At 42.3% G+C, this 25,527-nt stretch overlaps 1 protein-coding gene across 5 annotated transcripts in view; it reads right to left on the reverse strand.

Annotated features, from left to right (window-relative positions):
* NFYC (nuclear transcription factor Y subunit gamma) overlaps positions 1 to 25,527 on the reverse strand; it is a 79,756-nt gene that overhangs the window by 25,733 nt on the left and 28,496 nt on the right. The window contains exons 1-3 of one of the 5 annotated variants that reach the window (XM_054492873.2): positions 14,964 to 15,085; positions 10,424 to 10,704; positions 6,932 to 7,044 (exon numbers count right to left, since the gene is read on the reverse strand). In XM_054492873.2, the coding sequence (XP_054348848.1) occupies positions 6,932 to 7,036 (105 nt within the window). In that variant the 5' untranslated portion in view covers positions 7,037 to 7,044; positions 10,424 to 10,704; positions 14,964 to 15,085. Of the gene's footprint in view, positions 1 to 6,931; positions 7,045 to 10,423; positions 10,705 to 14,963; positions 15,127 to 25,527 lie in introns of those variants that run through there. The other 4 variants (XM_054492891.2, XM_063657224.1, XM_063657239.1 and 1 more) reach the window with 4 other exon arrangements.

The raw sequence follows: 25,527 nt of genomic DNA on the forward strand, positions 1-25,527 counted from the left end.
AAAAAGAAAGAAAAAAAATACACATCTACTCCTACCTTTGAAGAGCTTGTGGTCTGTCAGAGACAGTCACATAAAAACATTATAATCCCCTACCCAATACTGGAGGGGAGGGATCCCCTGCGGGGACACAAAGAAAGACATATTGCTAGGGACAGCTAGCAATGTGGTGCTGGAGGGAGAGTGAGGGATTGGGAAATGTTCCACAAAGGGGATGACATCTGAATTGTGTCTAAGGGATGCTGGGAATTTGCCTGTTGAAAAAGTATGAGAATGTTATTCAGACAGAACAACAAAGACAGAGAGAGAGACAAAAAATCACAGCCTATTTAAGTTTTAGATCTATTACCTGAGTACAGAGGGGAGAAGCAGGAAAGAGGATACTGGGTTGGGGCCAGATCCTGAAGAGTTTTTTTTAAAAGTTTAACCCCAGAAATCAACCACTGGTCTTCCTTCTTGTGTGGCATATCACAGAAGATGATGACACTACACAGAAATGCCAAAGAGAATGCTAGAGATGATCATTCCTTTGGAAAGCCTCCCAGGCTAATACATACAGCACAAGATGATCATAGATTTAGCTCTCTTGCAAGTGTGCTCTTGTTTGGCTTGGTTTTAAATATAATTTGTACAAGAATGTTCCATGATTACTTAACTAAAGCCCAAAGTTGATAAAAAAAAGACCTCTTTCCCCAAATTGAAAGAGTAAAATATTACTCCTTCAATTTCTCTCCTTTAATCAAAAGCAACAAAAGTCAAGGATCAAGAGATCATTCCCGCCTTGCAGAGATGTAAAATGAGACAGAAATTTATAATAAGCTCTGCTTTAATCCCCTTCCCAAAGCTTTTCTTTGTGACAAACTATTTTTTCATGTTCCTGAAACCTTGAGATCTCAAGGAGCAGTGTGTAAAAGTGGATCTTGAGGTGTGTGTATGGTTCATCCCTGTTGACAATCACCCAGTTTTCTATAATCCTATCCTAGCTTTCTAGTTACATGTAAGGATTTACCATAAGCTTGTTGGAAAGGGGAGACCCTCTACAATCAGTAGATTGAGGCCCACGAAACTTGGATTCATGATCCCCACTTCACTAGCTACCATGTTAACTGAAGTGAGTAACATTTAACTCCTTAACTCCTTCTCCTGATACTGATTCAACTGTAAGAACAGCTGACACATACTCCCCCACGCCCGCCCTACTTTTGGGAGTTCTATCAGTAAGGCAGAAGAGCAGATTATCTCTCAGAACATTCTCATGCTCCTGACCACTACCAAAGAACTACATTAAAAATGCTTCCATCTGAAACTGCTGCATTTCAAGACAAATTCAAATCTGAATTCACTCAATGAGAGTCTGGAGACAAAGAAAAGTCAACAGATCTTGGGCTGCACTGAAAAACACCCAGAGTTTCAAATAATAAAGAGAAACCTTTTCTAGGCCTACCCAGTGAGGCACTCTGGCAAGTCAAGATTCTCAACCCTTTGAAATCAATGATTCTCAATCTTGGGGCTGCAGGTTACAATCACCTGAAAAGCTTTTGAAAAACAAGATGCCTGAGCTCTCTCCTGGAGACCAACTGAATCAGGAACTCTAGGACAGTGGTCCCCAACCTCAGGAACCAGTTTTGTGCAAGACAATTTTTCCAGAGATGGGCAGGGTGGGCATTAGATTCTCATAAGGAATGTACTACCTAGATCCCTCACATGCGCAGTTCATGATAGGGTTCACATTCCTATGAGAATCCAACGCCGCTGCTGATATGACAGGAGGTGGAGCTCAGGCAGTAATGCTTGCTCACTGGCTGCTCACCTCCTGCTGTGCAGCCGGGTTCCTAGGTTCCTAACAGGCCATGGACCCATACCGGTCTGTGGCCCAGGGGGTTGGGGACCCCTGCTCTAGTGGGTAGAGTACTGGCATCATGTTTTTTGAAAACTCCCCTTGTGACTATGATCCAAGTGAGAGTTAAGGACTACAGTTTTACGGCCCTGCTACTCAAAGTAAGGTCCTTGGACCAGCAATGGTATCACCTGGGAACTCAAAAGAAACACAGAATCCCAGGTTCCGTCCCTAACCTACTAAATCAGCATCAATATTTTAAGAAGATCCTCCCTCATGTGGTTCCTACAGACAATAAAGTTTGAGAAGCACTGCTCTACAGGAAGGGCTCACACAGCACAGGACCTGTTTTGTAACAGTCCACCAACCTTCACCACCAAGTTCTTGTTTAAACAGTTATCTGATTTGATTGTAATGTTAGAAATGTCATCACCCAATCAGGAGGCACTGAGGAATGAAAAGATGAAACTGCCAATTAAAAGAAAGTGACCTAGGCACTCAATTACAGTTAAGTGAAGGCTGAATGGGATGTAAAGAGTAAGTAGAGAATTAGATTTTTCTTTTCGAAATTCAGCATTGTTGCCCACCCGCCCCCAACTCACCTCCATAAAGACAAAGTTAGCTTTCTCTTTCCTATTTTCAAAGAGGCCCAGTGGGGCAAAACTCAACACGAAGAAGTCTGTTATTTACTGTTCCCAGAGCTCTGCTGTGTGGGAATATAGTATTTTACACAATCACTCTGGTGCACAATCATCTTGGTATGGTTTTTAACTAATTTCAATCCCAGCTGAACAACCACCTGGATTTACAGACAACTACAGAGCTTTTAAGAATCATGAGAACAAGCTAAAATGAAAGATAAATTGCTTTTACAGGACTCAAACCAAAAGGACTTGAGGCCAGTGTTTCCAACACACCATGAAATATATCATCTAGCAAACTTCAATTACTTCTTTTTGAAACAATTTGTGTCCCAGTCTGAGATCACATTTTATGAATATTCTAAGTTTTACTTATGATTGGGTGGTTTAAACATAAGAAATTTTTTTCTTTTTAATCTGTTAGATATTTTGAGGTGTCAACCTAAGAGGCTCTGACACATCTGAGGAAGTCTGGTTTTAAGTACTGTTGAGTTCTGGAAAGGGACAGATTAAATGCTAAAATGTTTAGTCATGTTACACAGGCAGCAGCGCAGTCAGAGAAGCAGATGCCATCAAGTGTTGTACTCCTAAGAGGGGAAAATAAGAGTCATACAAAGGGAAAAAAATTACCCTGACTTTACTGGATTGCATTCTTACTCAAACACGGAACTGATGTTGCTTTGCACTAAACCTGAAGTGGAGTCTAATTCGTTCAAATATTTATTGTGCACCTACTATATGCCAGACATTGTTCTAAGCACCTGATATAAAAGACATAGCATGGCAGAGGTCTAGGAGTCCCTTTCAAAAGTATATAGGAGGAGAATTTTAATTAGTCACCAATACAAGAAGGATTAAAGACAACTTCCTCTTTACTTTTCTTTCTCTTCACCCACAAAACTTGAACCAAAACTGAATCCCTCAAAGTAATTCTCTTTTAACTTCTGATAGACTAAAAGTCTAGGTACTAAAATTTGGTCAACATCATGATCAGCTTTGTTGGCAATCAAACTTATAAACCAAGTAGGTTACAAATCAAAGCCCAGGGTCTTGAAGAGGTATTTGCACACTCATGTAACACAGCAGCACTATTCACAATAGCCAAGAGGTGGAACCAACCCAAATGTCCATTAACAGATGAACGGATAAACAAAATGTGGTATATACATACAACAGGGTATGATTCTGCCTTAAAAAAAAAGGAATAGGCCAGACATGATGGCTCATGTCTGTAATCTCGGTGCTTTGGAGGGCCAAGGCAAGAGGATTGCTTGAGGCCAGGAATTTGAGACCAGCCTGGGCAACATAGTAAGACCTCCATCTCTACATAAGATTTTTTTTTTTTTAATTAGCCAGGTGTGGTGGTGCACAACTGGAGTGCTAGCTACTTGGGGGACTGAGGAGGAAGGGTCCCTTGAGCCCAAGACTTCAAGGCTACAGTGAGCTATAATCCTGCCACTGCACTCCAGCAATGAACAGAGCGAGACCCTGTCTGTCTCTTTAAAAAAGAAAAAACAAAGGCCACGCATGGTGGCTCACACCTATAATCCCAGCACTTTGGGAGGCGGAGGTGGGAGGATTGCTTGAGCCCAGATTGCTCAAAGCCCTGCTTTGAGACCAGCCAGGGCAACATGGTGGGACCCTGCCTCTACAGAAAAATACAAAAATTAGCTGGGTGTGGTGGTGTGCACCTGTAGTCTCAGCTACTCAGGAGGCTGAGGCGGGAGGATCGCTTGAGCCTGAGAGGTCGAGGCTGCAATGAGCCATAATTGTATCACTACACTCCAGCCTGGATGACAGAGTGAGACCCTGTCCCCAAAAAGGAAAAAAAGAAAAAGAAAAAAGATAAAAAAGGAAGGACATCCTGTCACATGCTTCAACAGACATGCTAAGTGAAATAAGATAAGACAAAAAGACAAATACAGATGTTGTTCTACTTACAATGGGGTTACATCCTGATAAAGCTATTGTAAGTTGAAAAGATCCTAAGCTGAAAATGCATTTACTACACCTAGCCTATCAAACATCATAGCTTAGCCTCGCCCACCTTAAATGTGCTCAGAACACTTACATTAGCCTAAAGTTGGGCAAAATAATATAACACAAACCCTATTTTATAGTAAAGTGTTGAGTATCTCATAATTTATTGAATACTAGATTGAAAGCAAAAAACAGAATGGTTGAATGGGTACAACTGCTACTGAATGCACATCGTTTCTTACCACTGTAAAGTGGAAAAAAACATTAAGTTGAATCATCGTAAGTAGGGGACTGTACGATATGATCCCACTTCTATGAGGTATCAAAAATAGTCAAATTCATAGAAAGCAGAATGGTGGTTGTTTAGTGAGTGCGTAGTTTCAGTACTGCAATATGAAGAAATTCTCAAGATAAGTTTCATAACAATGTGATTATACTTAACACTTCTGAACTGTACGTTTAAAAATGGATAAGGGGTGAAATTTTATGTGTTTTTTTACTACAACTAAAAAAAAAATCAAAGTCCAACAAAACAGAAAAGTTAAGTGCTGAGCTTAAACCTCCAGAGTTCATCTGGCCACTTGCCTGATCCTGGATTTATGCCTCTCGGCTCAGGCTGCGGCACAGACTTGCTCGATTGGCCTAGTCCCACCACACCCCAGGAGAGCATTCATTTTACACCAAGCTGACCCAGCACCAAAAGCTGATAAGCTTAATCATGAGATTATCCCCCTACAATATGAACAAAACACCCCACTTTTGACTTTATCATTTCATTTATTCCTCCCTTCTCTTTCATATCTGAGACAGTTTAGATAACTACTACCTTAGACTGCAGAAGAGGAACAATGACTTTTCAGTGGAAATCCACTCTGAACCCAGGCCAGTCTGAGAAAGGCTAAGCCAAGTTCAACTGCTGAAAACTCTTCATATAAACAAATATGACCCAGAGGTATATCCGAAACATGAATTACTTTTTATCCCTGAAGTCAGTGGGCATTTATCATAATAAGTTATTTCATTAATTACTTGTTTATTAGCCCGTCTCATCAGAATATAAGTTCCATGAGTGCAATGATCCTGTCTGTCTGGTTCATTACTGTATCCACAGTATCTAGCATAGCCTTAGTTGGTACATAATAAGTATTTGTTGAGTGAATGAATAAATTGACATTGTAACGTCAGAAGTTAAAGGTCACTAACCCTAAGCAATTGCAACATTAATTCTACATCAGGAAGGAATCCAGTGTCTGCTCTGCCAGGATGCTAGTATTTCCAGGGCAGGAATGACACAGCCAAAACAGGGAGCTCCTTTAGTACGTGCTAAAATGACACCTTAATGAACATTCTTCATTAAGGACATGACAACTGTATTACGAAAATATTCCAACTCTAACCTGCCTCACCTTCCACTACCACTCTCATACCACATACTTACTCCTTCCCTCAACCTCCACTAAACACACAGTAACCTCCAGGCACTCTGAATGTCTTGATGTTCCCCTAACTACAAGGCCCTCCCCTCTGGGCCTCCATGCCTTTATGCATGCCCTTGTCTTTGCCCTCCCATCCTTCACATCTGGTGAATGCTTACTCATATTTTAAGACTCAACAAAAATGTTCCCTTTACTTAAACTCAACCAGAAAGAAACAAGCACTATGTCCTCTGTGCTCCTTGACTTTTACTGCTTCAGGACTCATCACTGTGCCTGATTCAGTAAGTACTTAATAAATACCTAATGACTAAATTATTCTGGTTGTAATTACTAGATTGTAAGCTCCTCACAGGCCGAGGTTATATTTAATTATTCTGAGTCAGTAGTTCTCAACAGGGGATGATTTTTGCCCATGGGGACATTTGCCAATGTCTGGAGACATTTTTTGGTTGTCACAACTCGGAAAGGGGTGCTACTGGCATCTAGTGAGTAGAGGCTAGGGGTGCTGCTAAACATGCTGTTATGCATAAGACGGCCCCTCACAGCAAAGAATTATCTGGCCCAAAATGTCAATAATGCAGCTGTTGAGAAACTGCGATCAAAGTATATCTTTTTAACACCTGGAAAGAGTTCCTGGCTCACAATAGATTCGTTGTTGAATAAATTGCCCAATAGTTTTTACCAAGTTCTAGAAATGTGGTAGGGCCACTAAATCAGGCCTAAAAAATTGAGCTACAGCTACTGAAGGAAGATGAGATCTCTGTTTTTCTCTAAGTCCTAAAGGATATGCCTCACATTAAACTACCTCCAAGTCAAAGTATCCACTACACACCACATGCCTATGGAATAAAAGACACTCTTGCAGTTACCTCACAGAAGGCAAATGATGTTTTCATTTTCCTACCCACAGGTCAGGGATGAACTATGCCTCTGTAAATGTGCTTGAAATTAAAAATGCTTTAGTCTGAGTTTTGGTTAATTTCCCAGAGCTCTTTATACTCTTCAAAAGTTTCTAATAAAAGTTTCTCATTCTTCCTCACCACTGTTAAATTCCGGATTTCTTCCATGACCCGAGGCCAGAACGACTGTAGGCTTTGCTGGGCATCACTGCTGCTAGTACCACCAAATCCTCCTTCTGTGGACATCTCGACAACTGAAAATAAACACACACATAAGACACATCAGAAACAATAAAGTCAGACTTTCTGTCCAGATTAGGCATTTGTATATTTGTGGATGTTTTTATGAATCTATTCAATCTTTCAGTTTGATAAGGTATATAATTACGCTAAAAAGATTTTAACACAGACTTACATCTTAAAAACATTGGTAGGAAAGTTTTTCCTTCTATCTAGCTTATACCATAGAGACTACTGAAGAGCTCCAACTAGAATATGAAAAGTTGCTAGAAATGTAAGCTGAAATCCTAATGTTAATCGAGGACTTTTAACTTCTTATATGGGTGTGGGGTGAGGAAAGTACTTTGTTGCCCTAGTCTAGCCCATAATTTTCAATGCCATTCTTTCCAAAACTTTTTCAAGTTCTCTGTGGCTTCTCATGCTCCATGCCACAGCCTTCAGCAAATTTTTATATTAAAAGTCCCCAGTGATTAGTACTGTACAGAAATGTAAACCCAGAGTCTTAAAAGATAAAAGCCAAGCTGGGCACAATGGTGCATGCCTGTGGTTCCAGCTACTCAGGAAGGTGAGCCAGGAGGATCACTTGGGCCCAAGAGTTCAAGACAGCCTGGGCAACATAGCAAGCATCTGTCTCTTAAAAAAAGAGAGCACGCGCTAAGTTTCTTCTTTTGTTTTAGACACTGTGGTCCTGTTTCTCTGGGGCTCCTGATGATGATTATTCCTTCTAATCTCAGGCAAATCTGCCTCAAAGGCCATGAGACCAATAACTGTGTAGGTAACATGAAGCCTCTGAAATGAAACTACTTGCCAGTTCTTCCCAGTTCTTTCCTAACCTGAACCATGTTATTAAACACAAAGCCTAACACAGCACACTGGCAACTGGAAGCCTTAAAGACAGTTAAAAAAACAAAGGAGAGGCCGGGTGCGGTGGCTCACGCCTGTAATCCAAACACTTTGGGAAGCCGAGGCAGGTGGATCACCTGAGGTCAAGAGTTTGAGATCAGCCTGGGCAACATGGTGAAACCCCATCTCTACTAAAAATACAAAAATTAGCCGGGCGTGGCGGCAGACGCTTGTAATCCCAGTTACTTAGGAGACTGAGGCAGGAGAATCGCTTGAACCCATGAGGCAGAGGTTGCAGTGAGCCAAGATCACGCCATTGCACTCCAGCCTGGGCAACAGAGCAAGACTCCATTGCAAAAAAAAAAAAAAAAAAAAGTAGAATTAAAATTAGGATAGAGAAAGAGGGCTAGAACCTGCAATTTAGTCAACTGCTTTGTGACAAAGGAGGGAAGATGAATAAGGATCCTCATTGTCAGCTATAACTGTAGATAACACAGGTTGAGTATCCCTTATCTGAAATTCTGAAATGCCTGGGACCAGAATGTTTGGGATTTTGACTTCTTTTTTTTTTTTTTTTTTTTAGAGACAGAGTTTCGCTCATGTTGCCCAGACTGGAGTGCAGTGGTGCAATTTCAGCTCACTGCAACCTCCGCCTCCCAGGTTCATGTGATTCTCCTGCCTCAGCCTCCTGAGTAGCTGGGATTACAGGCATCTGTCACCACACCTAGCTAATTTTTTATATTTTTAGTAGAGATGGGGTTTCGCCATGTTGGCCAGGCTGTCTCTAACTCCCAACCTCAGATGATCCACCTGCCTCGTCCTCCCAAAGTGCTGGGATTACAGGCGTGAGCCACTGCACCCAGCCTTTTTTTTTTTTTTTTTTTTTTTTTTTGAATAAGTTCGCATTATACTTACTGGCTGAGCATCCCAAATCTGAAAATCCAAAATCCAAAATGAGCATTTCCTTTGAGCGTCATGTCAGGGCTCAAAAAGTTTCGGATTTCAGACTTTCAGATTAAGGATATTCAACCCGTATTGTAATGTCTTAAGCGCTTATCTGGCAAATATTAAAATGCAAGAACAGTTTAATTAAACACAAAGAATGGAGAAATTTAGTGCTCTCCTAAGAATCTCTATTCTGAGGAATTATTTGAAAAGGTTTAACGTGCCAGTGACGGAATGCTGGCAGAGAGCTATGTGAGCCATTAGGAACTAATTCTGAGGGGCTGAAAGCAAAGCACCAAAGCCAGTTGTCACATGACCAGACTTGTTACTTTCCAGGCTCCATGTGGATACATACTGGGCAGAACACTCTATCACAGCAGAATGGAATGAAAGCTGACAACTCTAGGTTTAGCCTGTGGGGATGTCCAATTCACTCTTAAATGTTTACAGGTCTCTGATTTTTTTCTTTTTTTTCCTTCCCTTTTCCTTCTAAAGGAAATGATGAGGGGAAAGATATGGAAGGAAAACAAGAATACAAGCTTCAAAGCAGATTTCATTCTGGTGTAATGACATTAGTGGGTAATGATGTAATGGGAATAGGTTTGGAGCCAATTTCTTGTGGTGGAGGCCTATAAACAGCTGAACAGAAATTCTAGTACCTGGGATACAATATGATCTTGGAGTTTCTGAAGGGAGTTAAAGGGAAGTGTTCAATCACAGTTGAAAATGACTAGATAAAATCTTAAGTCCTAAATAACCAAGTAAGACCCCTGCATTTTCATTTATCACCACATACACATGGCCTATATGCTACTCTCTTAGATGTACTGAGAACAACAACAAAAAAATTAAGGTAATCTAGAGAAGTTTAGTTATTTATCATTATTAATAGTTTTCTACAAGGTACTCATGAAAATGAAGACAGTGACTCAATTTAACCTTTTTTAAATGGGGCAAACAAAAATATCTTTCTGGAAATAATAATAATTATCAAAAACCTTTAAAAGAATCTAACCTTTTATTGCATGGGTCCCTGGACAGGCCTCATCTTGGCACAATCTGCCATGCAAACTGCTAAGGTCAAAGGAGAAAGATGCACAATTGCCAGGACGATATCTCTATACACTTGCTAATGGATGGGTAGGTTTAGTTGGAGTACAAAGATCTGTACGATTTAAAAGTCTGGTAACAAATTCTGGCTGTCCTCTGATATCCCCCCAAAACATTACAAAGGTACACAATTCAAAAAGCACGTCTAGAACCATCTGTGCAGTCTGCTTTTAAATTTTGAACTGTCCCAACTACAAATGTGCAGGCATGATCAGCCCGCAAACATCTGTGTAGTCAACAGATCATGAATCTTTGGCTGGCTCAGAGCCACATACTGTAGTAGTGGAAGTTAGGTACAAAACAGAAGTTATCAAATTTTTTTGGAACTGAAAATGCATTAAAGGTTAAGTTTTAAAATTGAGAAGCCCATCTACATTAGGAAATCCCAAATAGGTAAAGCAAAAAATACAAGTCAATAATATCCTTTACATTTTACTGCATCATAGAAGTTCAGGACTGAAAAAAAAAAAGACATAAGGAGACACTCAGGCCCACCTCTTTATAAGATGCTCGCAGCTTTTCTTCAATCTCTGCCCAACTCCGGGTGATTCTACATTAAGTGGTCAACCAGCTTACATTTGAAGGCCCCCCACTCCAGTTCCGGGAAACTGGCTTACTGGTAAGACATTCTTTCCCATCTTTGGACAGCTCTAACTGTTCTTCTTTACATTAGGTTTTAGAGTTATGGCCTTTATGATTTTTCCATCCAGCAAACTCTTTTTATAAATTCCCGACTTCAAAAGACAAAGGTAATCTTCTTTTGAAGGACACAAAATCTTCTCACCAGGAAAAAAGAGAAAAAGGTTTGAAGCATGTTTTCTAACATCTTTGCAGATATTATTAGTAATGTCTCTTAGAAGAACATAAATTGTTAATGTAAATTCCTGGAAAAAGTGAGTACTTTTATTCAAAAGGCTTTTCCTAAAGCAGATCCATTCTTTGCATGGAGCTTTAAAAACACCCAACAATTAATATTATATATATAAAGCAGGCCGGGCACGGTGGTTCACATCTGTAATCCCAGCACTTTGGGAGGCCAAGGCAGGTGGATCACCTGAGGTCAGGAGTTTGAGACCAGCCTGGCCAACATGGTGAAACCTCATCGCTACTAAAAATACAAAAATTAGCTGGCTGTGGTGGCACATGCCTGTAGTCCCAGCTACTCGGGAACCAAGGAGGTGGAGGTTGCAAACCCAGGAGGTGGAGGTTGCAGTGAGCCGAGGTCACGCCACTGCACTCCAGCCTGGGTGACAGAGCAAGACTCTGTCTCAAAATAAATAAATAAGTAAATAAATAAATAAATAAAGCAACCGTAGTTAATCACCACCTCTTATTTTAATGCATTAATTGCAAATAAATTGATTTTGCTACAGAAGTAGTCCATTTACAACATCTACAAGCCCATGGAAAATATTCTGGGTTCATCTCCTAGGACAATGAGGGAAAGAATGTATTTAAAAGTAAGAGGAGGCTGGGTGCTGTGGCTTATGTCTGTAATCCCAACAACTCCGGAGGCTGAGACAGGAGAATCACTTCAGGCCAGTAGTTTGAGACCAGCCTTGGCAACACAGTGAGACTCTGTCTCTAAAAAAAGGATTTTTTTAGGCCAGGGGCTGTGGCTCACACCTGTAATTCCAACACTTTGGGAGGCTGAGGTGGAGGATCACTTGAGGTCAGGAGTTCAAGACCGGCCTGGCTAATATAGCAAAACCCCATTTCTACTAAAAACACAAAATAAATTAGCTGGGCATGGTGGCACATGCTTACAATCCTAGCTACTTGGGAGGCTGAGGCAACAGTATCACTTGAACCTGGGAAGCAGAGGTTGCAGTGAGCCAAGATAATGCCACTGCACAACAGCCTGGGCGACACAGCGAGACTCCATCTCAAAAAGAAGAATAAAAAAAATTTTAATAGACATTGTGGCACACACCTGTAAGTCTTAGCTACTCAGGAGGCTGAGGCAGAAGGATCTCCTGGGCCCAGGAGTTTGAGGCTACAGTGAGCTATGATCACACCACTGCACTCCAGCCTGGGCAAGAGAGGGAGACCCTGCCTCAAAAAAATTTAAAGAAAGAAGAGACTCATTCCAGGATCCTCTTCATTCCATGTTAAACTACTCTTTCTCTCTCTCTATTTTTTTTTTCTCGAAGCCAGGGTTTCGCTCTGTTGCCCAGGCTGGAGTGCAGTGGTGTGATCTTGGCTCACTGCAGCCTCTACCTCCTGGGCTCAAGCAATCCTCCTACCACAGCCTCCCAAGTAGCTGGGACTACAGGCACTCAACTCAATTACTATCTCTCCACGAAGTATTCTCTACTGCTTTCTGGAACTGGTCCCTCCCTTGGGAGCTTTAAGGAGGCCCGATCTGCACCTCTCTTTCTGTCCTCACCACAGTAACTTGTACAATCATTGTATTTGATACCTTGTATGACGTACACATCAATGTGTATGTCTTATTTCCCCTCCTGCTATACAAGCTCCTTGAGGATAGGATCTGCATATGATTCATCTCTCTGGATCCCTCATCACAGTATCCAGCACACAGTCTGATAACTAATTACCCCTAAGTGGAGGGACAAGACTGATGCTGGGTATGGCCTTTCAGGAAAAAAAAAGGCAGGGGGAATCTTGGAAAGCTTGGCCCTGAAATACTTACTGGAATTGCCTAACCAAAGGAAATGGTTACACAAGCTATTCCAGAAGCTTGACTAAATGAGCTCCGGGACTTTAAAGTAAGACTGCAATCAGAAATCTACCTGAAACTGATTTACTGAAGTGGATTTAAAATAAAAGGGGATGACAGAAAGGACACACACACACAAACATCTAAGACAGTCCTGGAAGCTGAAAGGCAGACGTAAAGGCTGGAAATGTGGGCGCATACCATTCTCAAGTGTAAATCTTTTCAAAGTCAGAACCTCTTCAGAAAAGTGACCAGGATAGATTAGCAAAGTCTGAAATATTAATGACAATGGGTAAGTAGGAGGAGGATAAATACCTCTGCCTGGCCATCCGTTAGCAAGAAGATAAGGGGAAAATCATGCAGAAGTGAGATGATTTAATCAGACCACTAATGAGTGGGCAATCTAGCTGTTACTCTTATATCCAGTTACTCTTTATCATTCTTAAAGAAAAAAATGAAACTTCAGAAGTTTTCAAAACATCCCAAAATCAGAGTGTTCCTCTTTTAAAATTGTCTTGGAAATTTTTCAAGCTCTTGCTCTCAACCAGGTACCATGCCTGCCAAATCTTCCCTTAGTGATATGCCTGGCCATGGAACAACAGGATGTATCAAAATTATCAACCTCATAAGTAAAAAGAAATCTAAGGTTTTATTGCAATATGACCTGGTTTCTGAAACTCAGGACCTTTAGACTTCAGTTCAGCTCTCTATTCCTTGGCATGTACTTCATTCTCTATACCAAACTCTTTTATAGTATGCCTAAACCCACAATACAGCTCTCTGAGGCAACTAAAACCAAATAGATGTTGTTGGGAGATAATACTTAAAAACCTAACATCACAACAACTGTCCAAGGGAAAAAGACCACAGGAAGCTCCACTAAAATGAAACCCAATTCTTGACCGATGCTGCTTCCAATTAAAGCAAAGTAAGTCCACCCTTAAATGTCTTCAATAGGCTCTTGGAAACTGCAACTTAAGCCAAACATATAACAAAACCAATTTTACCAAAGGCTAATTAACATAAATAAGAGTTAGTTCCTATTCCATATTTCTGGTCACAAAAACATCACCAAACTTCTAAATAAAGATCAAGACACTTCTAATATTAAACACTGAAATTAGTATGAGCTATACATACATTGAAGAAAGATTAAGAAAAATAAAGGCCAGGGCCGGGCGTGGTGGCTCACGCCTGTAAACCCAGCACTTTGGGAGGCCGACGTGGGCAGATCACGAGGTCAGGAGATCGAGACCATCCTGGCCAACACGGTGAAACCCCGTCTCTACTAAAAATATAAAAAATTAGCTGGGTATGGTGGCGTACACCTGTAGTCCCAGCTACTCAGGAGGCTGAGGCAGGGAATCGCTTGAATCCAGGAGGTGGAGGCTGCAGTGAGCTGAGGTCGCGCCACTGCACTAGAGCCTGGCAACAGAGCAAGACTCTGTCTCCCGCCCCCGCCAAAAGAAAAAGAAAAAGAAAGGCCAGGTGCGGTGGCTCACACCTGTAACCCCAGCACTTTGGGAGGCTGAGGCAAGAGGATCACCTGAGGTCAGGAGTTCAAGACCAGCCTGGCCAACATGGTAAAACCCCGTCTCTACTAAAAACACAAAAATTAGCTAGGCATGATGGCAGGTGCCTGTAATCCCAGCTACTCGGGAGGCTGAGGCATGAGAATCGCTTGAACCCAGGAGGTGGAGGTTGCAGTGAACCAAGATCATGCCACTGCACTCCAGACTGGGAGACAGCAAGACTCCGTCTCAAAAAAAAAAAAGTAAGATGATTATTTATCCAATTATTCCAGTTCAGGGTTGCAGATGATTGAAGCCCATCGCAACAGTTCAGGGCACAAGGTGGGAACCAAGCCTGGACAACTCAATCACAGGGCACACTCTCACTCAGGCTGAGACAATTTAGATGTGCCAATTAACCTAACATGCACATATTCGGGATGTGGGAAGAAAGCAGAGTACTGGGAAAAAAAACAAACAGACGTGGGGACAACGCTCAAACTCCACACAGAGAGTGACCCCGGCCAGGAACTGGTTTCTTTTTTCTTCATCAATATTATAATCAAACAACATTGTCTGAAGACCCCCTGTACTACTAGTTGAACCATCCTGGGAAGACATGTTCTACCTAAAAATAATGCTCTCACTGTCAAATGCAAACAAATATATCTTAGCCCAGTACTGACTGAGAAACAAATATAATGTTGGTATTATCATTCCCCTTTAATGTTCCCCAATCCAACTTGCAGCCCTTAGGCTTTTTGGGTTGAGTTCCCAACCACTCCTGTGCATCTCCAACTTAACATGTCAACAAGTATCTCTCTATGATCAAGGCACTTACCTTCTTCACTCACTTTTGTGACTTGCATTTTGATCATATCCTCCTCTGTCATGAGGTGACATCCTTTTTACAACTATACCTTGTTTTATTCCATTTCACTTTATTGTGCTTCACAGATACCGCTCTACCAACTGGCCATTCCCGCCTCGGGTCTCCCTATTACCTGAGACACAGCAATACTGAAATTAGGCCACTTAATAACCCTACAACGGCCTCTAAGCGTTCAAGTAAAAGAAGACTCTCACATCTCTCACTTAAAAGCTAAAGGCCAGGTGTGGTGGCTCACGCCTGTAATCCCAGAACTTTGAGGCACCAAGGAGGGCTGACTGCATGAATCCAGGAGTTCGAGACCAGCTTGGCAACACAGAGAGACACCCCCTATCTCTACCAAAAAAAAAAAAAAAAGAAAGAAAAATTAGCCAGTCCTGCTGGTTGCACGTACCTGTGGTCCTAGCTACTCAGAAGGCTGAGGTGGGAGGATTACTTGGGCAGCAGTGAGCTATGATCATGACACCACACTCCAGCCTGGGTGACAGAACAAAACTCTGTCTCTAAATCAATCAATCGAAAGCTAGAAATGATTAAGCTTAGTGAGGAAAGCACATCGAAAGCTGATATGGGGCCGGGCGCGGTGGCTCATGCCTGTAATCCCAGTACCTTGGGAGGCCGAGGTGGGTGGATCACCTGAGGTCAGGAGTTTGAGACCACCCTGACCAACATGATGAAACCCCGACTCTACCAAAAATACAAAAACTAGCCAGGCGTGGTGGTGGGCGCCTGTAATCCCAGCTACTTGGGAAGCTGAGGCAGAAGAATCTCTTGAACCCAGGAGGCGAAGGTTGCGGTGAGCTGAGATCGCACCATTGCACTCCAGCCTGGGCGACAGAGCAAGACTCCGGCTCAAAAAATAAAAAGAGCTGAGATGGACCAAGAGCTAGGCCTCTTGCACCAAACACTTACCCAAGCTGTGACTGCAAAGAAAAAGTTCTTGAAGGAAATTAAAAGTGCTCCTCCAGTGAACACACAAATAAGAAAGCAAACAGCTTTATTGCTGATATGAAGAAAGTTTCAGTGGTCTAGACAGAAGATCAAACAAACCACAACATTCCTTTAAGCCAAAGCCTACTGCGGAGCAATGCCCTAACTCTCAATTCTATGAAGGCTGAGAGAGGTGAGGGGGCTGCAGAAGAAAAGTTGGTTCATGAGGTTTAAGCAAAGAAGCCATCTCCATAACATAAAAGTATAAGGTGAAGTAGCAAGTGCTAAGGTAGAAGCTGCAGCAAGTTTTATCCCGAAGATCTAGCTAGGGTAATTGATGCAACTGGCTACATTAAACAACAGAATTTCAGCGCAGACAAAATGGACTTTTACTGGAAGAAGATGCCGTCAAGGACTTTCATAGCTACAGAGGAGAAGTCAATGCCTGTGGAAGCCGATGCTCATTTACCATTCCAAAAATTCTAGGGCCCTTAAGAATTATACTAAATCTACTCTGCCTGTGCTCTATAAATGGAACAAAGCTTGGATGACAGCACATCTGTTTACAGCGTGGTTGACTATTTAAGCTCACTGCTGAGACCTATTGCTCAGAAAAAAAAGATTCCTTTCAAAATATTACTGCTCACTAACAATACACCTGGTCATCCAACAACTGATGGAGGCCGGGAGCAGTGGCTCACGCCTGTAATCCCAACACCTTGGGAGGCCGAGGCAGGTGGATAACCCGAGGTCAGGAGTTCGAGACCAGCCTGGCCAACATAGTGAAACTCAGTCTCCACTAAAATTACAAAAATTAGCTCAGCGTGGTGGCAGGCACCTGTAATCCCAGCTACTCAGGAGGCTGAGGCAGGAGAATCGCTTAAACCCAGGAGGCAGAGGTTGCAGTGAGCCAAGATTGCACCACTGCACTCCAGCCTGGGTAGCACAGTGAGACTCCGTCTCAAAAAACAAAACAAAAAACATTAATCTGCTTGCACAACTCCATCTGAGTTTTGTTTTGTTTTGTGACAGTCTCGCTCTGTCGCCCAGGCCGGAGTGCAGTGGTGCCATCTCAGGTCACTGCAACCTCCGCCTTCTGGGTTCAAGCGATTCTCATGCCTCAGCCTCCCGAGTAGCTGGGATGGCAGGCATGTGCCACCACGCCCACCTAATTTTTGTAATTTTAGTAAAGACAAGGTTTCGCCACGTTGGCCAGACTGGTCTCAAACTCTTGACTTCAAGTAATCCGCCCGCCTCAGCCTCCCAAAGTGTTGGGATTACAGGCGTAAGCCATCGCGCCCAGCCGAGATTAGTATTTTAACACCTGCTAACACAATATCCATTCTGCAGCCCACGGATCAAAGAGTAATTTCAACATTCAAGTCTTATTATTGAAGAAAATACATGGCCAGGCACAGTGGCTCATGCCTATAATCCCAGCACTTTGGGAGGCCAAGGCGGAAGGCTCACCTGAGGTCAGGAGTTCGAGACCATCCTGGCCAAAATAATGAAACCCCATCTCTACTAAAAACACAAAAATTAGCCGGGCTTGGTGGTGCACGCCTGTAGTCCCAGCTACTCTAGAGGCCAAAGCATGAGGTTGCAGTGATCCAAGATCACACCACTGCACTCCAGCCTAGGTGACAGAGTGAGACTCTGTCTCAAAACTAAAAACACTTCATAAGGACACAGCTGCCATAGACAGGGATTCCTCAGACAGATCTGAGTAAATTGAAAACTTTCTAGACAGGACTCACCATTTTAAATACCATTAAGAATATTCATGGCAGGCCGGGCGCAGTGGCTCATGCCTGTAACCCTAGCACTTTGGGAGGCCGAGGCAGGCGGATCACAAGGTCATGAGTTTAAGACCAGCCGGGCCAACATGGTGAAACCCTGTCTCTACTAAAAAAATACAAAAATTAGCCGGGCATGGTGGTGTGGGCCTGAAATCCCAGCTACTCGGAAAGCTGAGGCAGGAGAATCACTTGAATCTGGGAGGCGGAGGTTGCAGTGAGCCGAGATCGCGCCACTGCACTCCAGCCTGGGTGACAGAAAGACTTTGTCTCAGAAAAAAAAAAAGGAAAAAAAAAAAATATTCATGGCCAGGCACAGTGCCTCATGCCTGTAATTCCAGCAATTTGGGAGGCCAAGGCGGGAGGACTGCTTTAGCTCAGGACTTCAAAACCAGCCTGGGCAACATGGCAAAACCCTGTCTCTACAAAAAATACAAAAATTAGCTGGGTGTGGTGGCACATGCTCACAGTCCCAACTACTTGGGAGGCTGAGGTGGGAGGATCACTTGAGCCTGGGAGATCAGGGCTGCAGTGAGCCAAGATCGTGCTATTGCACTCGAGTCTGGGCAACAGAGTAAGACCCTGTCTCAAAAACAAACAAAAAAAGCCATTCAAAATTCATGGGAGGAGGTCAAAATATAAACATTAACAGGAGTCTGAAGTTGATTCCAATCCTCCTGGATGATTTTGAGGGGTTTGAGACTTCAGTGGAAGAAGTAACTGTAGATGTGGTAGAAATAGCAACAGGACTGTAATTAGAAGCGGAGCCTGAGATGTGACTGGCTTGCTGCAATCTCATGATAAAACTTTAACAGATGAGGAGCTGCTTCTTATGGAAGGCAAAGAAAGTCGTTTCTTGAAATGGAACCTACTCCCAGTGAAAATGCTATGAACATTAGAATATTATATAAACTTAGTTCATAAAATAGTGGCAGGATTTGAGAGGACAAACTCCAGTTTTGAAAGAAGCTCTACTCTGGGTAAAACGCTATCAAACAGAAAAGCATGCTACAGAGAAATCTTTCATGAAAGGAAGAGTCAACCGAAGCAACAAACTTCACTGCTGTCTTATTTTAAGAAATTGCCAGCCAGGCACAGTGGCTCACACCAGTAATCCCAGCACTTTGGGAGGCTAGGGCGAGAGAATCACTTCAGCCCAGGAGTTTGAGACCTCAAGATCAGTCTGGGCAACACAGGAGACCCTGTCTATACAAAAAACACAAAAATTAGCTGGGTGTGGTGGCACGTGTCTGTAGTCCCAGCTACTTGGGAGGCTGAAGTAGGAGGATGGCTTGAACCTGGGAGGCAGAGGTTGCAATCAGCCAAGATCACAACACTGTACTCCAGCCTGGGTGACAGAATGTGGGGGGAAAAAAAAAACAGGCCAGATGCGGTGGCTCACGCCTGTAATCCCAGCACTTTGGGAGACGGAGGTGGGTGGATCACTTGAGGTCAGGAGTTCGAGACCAGCCTGGCCAACATGGCAAAACCCCATCTCTACTGAAAATACAAAAATTAGCTGGGTGTGGTGGTGGGGGCCTGCAATCCCAGCTACTTAGGAAGCTGAGGCAGCAGAATCACTTGAGCCCAGGAGGCGGAGGTTGCAGTGAGCTGAGATGGTGCCACTGCACTCCAGCCTGAGCAACAGGAGCAAAAATCCATCTCAAAAAAAAAAACAAAAACAAAAAAAAAGCCACACACAGAAATTGCCAAAGCCACCCCAAACTTCAGCAACTACCACCCTAATCAGTCAGCAGCCATCATCATCAAGTCAAGACCCTCAAGCAGCAAAAGGTTATGACTTGCTGAAAGTTCAGATGTTAATTCGCATTTTTACCAATAAGGTATTTTAAAATTACAATAAGCACATTTTTTAGACATAATGCTGTTGCACACTTAATAGGCTACACTACAGTATAAACATAACTTCTATTTGCACTGAGAAACCAACAAATTTGTGTGACTCTCTTTATTATAATGTTAGCTTTATTGTATTTTGCCCTAGTGGCAGCACTATCACAAGCATTTTATGTTCCAGTAGTGCTCAGGTATTTATTGAGGTTAGTTCTAGGTTTCTTCATTTAAATGAGCTAAGGTTTGTAAGATGTTATATTTTAAATGATGATGAGAGATACAGAGAAGGGAAGAAGATTAATAAAAATAAATGGATGGATGAGGGAAAGGGGGCTAGAATTTATTTACTAACAGACAACTTGGTTTTTATGTTTACACAGATGGACCTTAGGACTTATGCTATTATCATCACATAGCTAAAAAGCATTTCTAGCCTTAAGAAGGCTTACACTCTCCAAAACAAAACCAATCTAAAATTGACAATTTCACAAGAAGAAAAACAGCACTGGTGTGGAAATTAAAAGACCTATGTCTGTGTACTGGCCACTTGCTGCCTACTAGCTGGTGGCCCTGGGCCAGTCACTCTACTAAGCCACTCCAGCAATGATGTATACTGAACACATTCCAAAGGGGTCTCTGGTGGTTTGGTGGGGAAGTCCTACACTTCACTACTTGAAGATGCAATAAATGAATGAATACAAGGGAAGGCAAAGTGACTAGAGAGAAGAGAAGGTTCAATAGCCTCTATTTAAACTCATCTAAGGTTTTTATATAGTCATGCAGGAAAGGACTACACTTAGTGCCTGAAACCTTATTACTTACATTCTAAACCCTTACATAGCTGGGTACCAGCTGGTCACATTTACTGGCAGGCTACTGAATAGTCTTCACTACTATAATACAAGAATGAATAACATAGCTCTACTTCCCCAACTCTGATTAATGCCAAGTTTGACGTTTGAGGGTATGTCTGTCTTAAGAGGAAGCCGCTTTTCAAAGTGCCTACTAGAAAACCACGCTTCCTAAAAGACTTAGGCTTAGAAGTGGCTGCACACTGCTCTCCTTAAAGATCTGTACACAAGGACACATTTTCAAATTGGCAGAAGAGCCACTTTTCCTTCAAAAACAAAAATATTTTTCTATTTGGTATCTAGTACAATATAATCTTTGAAACAGGGGCCAGATCATAATATAGTTGTAGTATAACTAGAGAAAAATGAAGGCACAGCAACTGGTATAAATAATGGAAGTGATGGGAAGGCATGAACAGAACATTTGAAAACTTTTTTCTGTGGAATAGAAAATGATATGTAACATCTTACTTCACACACATTCTTACTCATCCTTTCAATGCTCAAACTTAAACCATCTCTGCATATATGACAGCAATAAAACACTATCAGTATTTTGTATGATGAAGAAAAAGGATCAAGTATTTAGTGAAGTATTCTAAAGCAAGGGTCTAAAAACTACAGCTCATAGGCCACATCTGGCCTACAGCCTGTTTTTAGAAAGTTTCACTGGAAGACATCAACCCTAATTATTTATTTATTTATTCATTTATTTTTAGACGGAGCCTTAGTCTGTCATCCAGGCTGGAGTACAATGGCACAATCTCGGCTCACTGCAACCTCCACCTCCCGGGTTCAAGCGATTCTCCCACCTCTGACTCCCAAGTAGCTGGGATTACAGGCACCCGCCATCACACCCAGCTAATTTTTGTATTTTTGAAGAGACGGGTTTCACCATGTTGACCAGGTTGATCTTGAACTCCTGACCTTAAGTGATCTGCTCACCTCGGCCTCCCAAAATGCTGGGATTACAGGCATGAGCCACCATGTCCGGCCCCTAATTAGTTTATATTGTCTATTCATGCTAAACAGTAGAGTTGAGTTACAACAAAAATTATACAGCCACAAAGCCTAAAATATCTGGCCCTTTAAGGAAAAAGGTTCAACCAGGCATGGTAGCTCACGCCTCTAATCCCAGCACTCTGGGAGGCCAAGGCAGGAGGATCACTTGAACCCAGGAGTTCGAGATCAGCCTGGGCAACATAGTGAGACCCCCATCTCAACAGAAAATAAAAAATAAAAAATTAGCCAGGTGTGGTGGCCCACACCTGTAGTCCCAGCTACTCAAGAGGCTGAGGCGGGAGGACTGCTTGAGCCTGGGAGGTCAAGCCTGCAGTGAACCATGATTACACCACTGCACTCCAGCCTGAGCGGGAGCAGCAGAGCAAGATCAAAAAAAAAAAAAAGAAAAGAAAAGAAAAAGTTTCAGATAATATTCTGATCTTGTTTTAAAGCACTGTTAGGTGTTTTATTTATCCCTGATTTACTGATGGGGAAACTGATACCAGAAGTTGAGAAGCTGGTCCTAGATCACACAACTGTTACTTAGCTCCCTTGCCTCCCTCACCTGTTCATCCTCAATTAGAAGTAAGCTGGGCCGGACCCCCTCTGCCCCACAGAATTATCTGTTAGTCTCTCTGACCCTCCAGCCTAACAAGTAAATAAATCCTTGTAGGAAGAATGGTGAGTAACTGGTTTTTCAGGCCTCAATCCCGAAAAGGAATTGTGACATGAGCTAGAGACAGAAAGAGTGCTTGTAGCCTAAGTTAAGTTGTATTCTAAAACAAAGCATCATTTTCTTACTGGGTCCCTTCTGAGATTCACAAACAGCCTCTTGCCCAGTTTCTGGCAGTATCCTGTGTTTGTGTGTCCAGCAGAGGTAAGAAGTGTGATTCTGAAGAATGTTTCACAGATGCCAACTTACGGGCTTTAGAGTTCATAAAATACATGCCACATACATCATCCTCAATTGATCTCTACTTAGCTCAGTGATAAATTTACCAATATTATTCCAATTTTATAGATAAGGCTGAGGGTTGGATATCAAGTTACTTGCTCAAGATCACAATACAATAAATGATAAGAGTCAAAATGCAAAAGCTCTAAAATTCTGTCTTGATTTATTATAACTTGCTCATTCCCACTTTTTGCACTGTTTAAGCTCTGTCACTCTTTTTTCTTTTCTGTTTTATCCTTCCCCTTTGCATGTCTCTAGGCAGGTTAGCAGCACCTATGAATACTCAGCTGCAAACAGTTGGGGGCACTAAAGCACAAGGTAAATACATAAATAAATAAAATGTATTGGACCTGGGGGTTCTTAGCTCTCTGGTGAACTGTGATCTTGAGCAAATCTCTTAACTTCTTAGAAACTTCTCTATTCATCTACAGCAACATCCCACAGCGCAGTTGAAACACACAAATGGCAAAAGACATGTTAGAAGGCCTCAAAAAATAGCAAGCTTCATACAAATGCCAGATGGTGTCATATCATCATGACTGCTCGAAGCTAGACAAGACACCAACTACTGGTCTGAAGAGTCCCAGATACAGTACCGAGCCTAAAGACCAACTAGCTTCTTTTTCTCTATAATTTAGACTACTTACTTTGCTTTTAACATACTTCTTTAAAAAGCCTAGTTTCAGATGCATGGAAATACATATTAAAATAGAGAAAGATGTTCTCCTATCTCTTTTACAAACATGAAATAATTTTTAAGCCCTTTAAACTATTAAATTTGGAACAAATGTACTAGTTCCAAAAAAGCGAAGAATTCAAGCTGAAAATGGGAACGCTCCAAATATAAATCCTTGGGTGTGTCAATGATCAATAGCTATACTAGGTTTTCTCTCCACACTAATCCAAAAACATTTAAATTCTTTTTTTAATTAATTAATTATTTATTTATATATATTTTTTGAGATGGAATCTCACTCTGTCACCCAGGCTGGAATGCAGTAGCATGATCTTGAATCACTGCAAGCTCCGCCTCCCGGGTCCACACCATTCTCCTGCCTCAGCCTCCCGAGTAGCTGGGACCACAGGTGCCCACCACCACGCCTGGCTAATTTTTTTGTATTTTTAGTAGAGATGGGGTTTCACCATGTTAGCCAGGATGGTCTCGATCTCCTGACCTTGTGATCCGCCCACCTCGGCCTCCCAAAGTGCTGGGATTACAGGCATGAGCCACCACGCCCAGCCTTAAATTCTTAGAATATGTCTCCTTGGGCTGGGAATGGTGGCTCATGCCTGTAATCTCAGCACTTTGGGAGGCCGAAGCAGGAGGATCGCTTGAGCCCAGGAGTTCAAGATCAGCCTGGGAAACATAGAAAGACCTCGTCTCTACAAAAAAGAAAAAAGAAAAAAAAAAAATTAGCCTGTGTGGTGGCACGCACCTGTAGCTCCCGCTACTCAGGAGGCTGGGGCAGGAGGATCACTTGAGCCGAGGAGTTGGGAGACTGCAATGAGCCATGATTGCACTACTGCACTTCAGCCTGGGCAACAGAGTGAGACCCTGTATCAAAAAAAAACCCAAAAAAACCCACAACCACCACCATCTCCTTGGACACCTAAGACCTCCACAAGCTAGGAGTACATGCCTGTTTTGTCTTGTGAAAGGAATCTTGTTTATGTTAGAGGGTAGAGGAAACCTGGAGTCCAGGCAGCTCCCCACTCAACCTGGCCCCACCGTCCAAGCAAAAGATTCTGTTTGGAGCTCTAAAGAGAGCTCCACCCACTTCCATCTATATCCAACATCCTGAAGTGAACATGAAGGAAACATGTTCTGGAAAGTTGGAATTTCTCAGACTATCTCATGGATTGAAACCAATGTTTAAGGCTCTTCTGCAATAGCACTGATAAGAAGCTTGCCTTTACAGTACAAATGTAAAGAAATTAAACACTGTCTACACATTCACTAATCAGTGATGACTAAATTTTTTTTCTCCCCAAGAAACCATTCCTGGCACACAATCAAATCTATTTCTCTAATTAGCATATTCACTTGCTTCAGACTTGTGTAACATATTCTCTTTTTTTAGGGGGCATATTATTTTTTAAGCTTAAATTTTTCATGCTCCTATTTTTTCCCCAGTTTGTAAGACAAACATAATCATTTTGTTTCTGATACACCCTCAAGGCAAACGTGCCTTGCACATAGTGGGGATTCAATACACATCTACTGAATGAACAAACACAGGTTCCTCAAGAACTTAAAAAAAAAATTTTTTTAAATAAGTGTCTTGCTCTGTTGCCCAGGCTGGAGTGCAGTGGCGTAATCATGGCTCACTGAAGCTTCAACCTCCTGGGTTCAAGCGATCCTCCCCTGCTCGGCCTCCTGAGTAGCGCGGACTACAGGTGCTTGCCACTATACCTGGCTAATTTTTTAAATTTTTTGTAAAGACAGGGTCTTGCTATCTTGCCCAGGCTGGTCTCGAACTCCTCGGCTCAAGTGATCCTCTCACTTTGGCCTGCCAAAGTGCTGGGATTACAGATGTGAGCCACCATGCCTGAACAAGAACTATTTTAAGACCCCAAGTATCCTTGGCCTCATTCTAGGTACTTTTCTTTGAAATGGGAAAATTCCTTCTTAAGTATCTGTGCTCAGTTGTGCAGTAACCTTTGTGCAGTAATCCAATGGAAGAGCCACAAGAGTGGGGATGGAGAAAAACTTGTTCTGCTTTGGAAAATGTAGCACAAATGTAGACAATTATCTAATCATCGGCTCCACTGAAAAATGGGAGATTGTGCTGGTGACTTAATACATCTAAAAACCAGGGGGGTGGTGGGACAGGGGAAGGCAGAAAATTGTCAATTAAAAACCTAGAGGGCATTATAAGAATGTCAATATGAGCTTGGCTGTATTGATTATTGATTCGGCTGTCTAGATTCTGCTGATTCAGATACACTGTGAATTCTTCCCTCTGCTTAGTGTCTTTTATCATTGATTTAAATGTTTAAAAGAGGAGAAGAAAGAAAGGAAAACGACATGAAATGAGACAAATCTTCCAAGCCAACCAAACCCTAAATCTCTTAACTTCATGTATACAGCTGTCAGGAACTGAGAACATAAAGACCACTTCAAAGAG

The sequence above is a fragment of the Pongo pygmaeus genome, chromosome 1 (assembly GCF_028885625.2).
Source record: "Pongo pygmaeus isolate AG05252 chromosome 1, NHGRI_mPonPyg2-v2.0_pri, whole genome shotgun sequence".
Taxonomy (NCBI): Eukaryota; Metazoa; Chordata; class Mammalia; order Primates; family Hominidae; genus Pongo; species Pongo pygmaeus.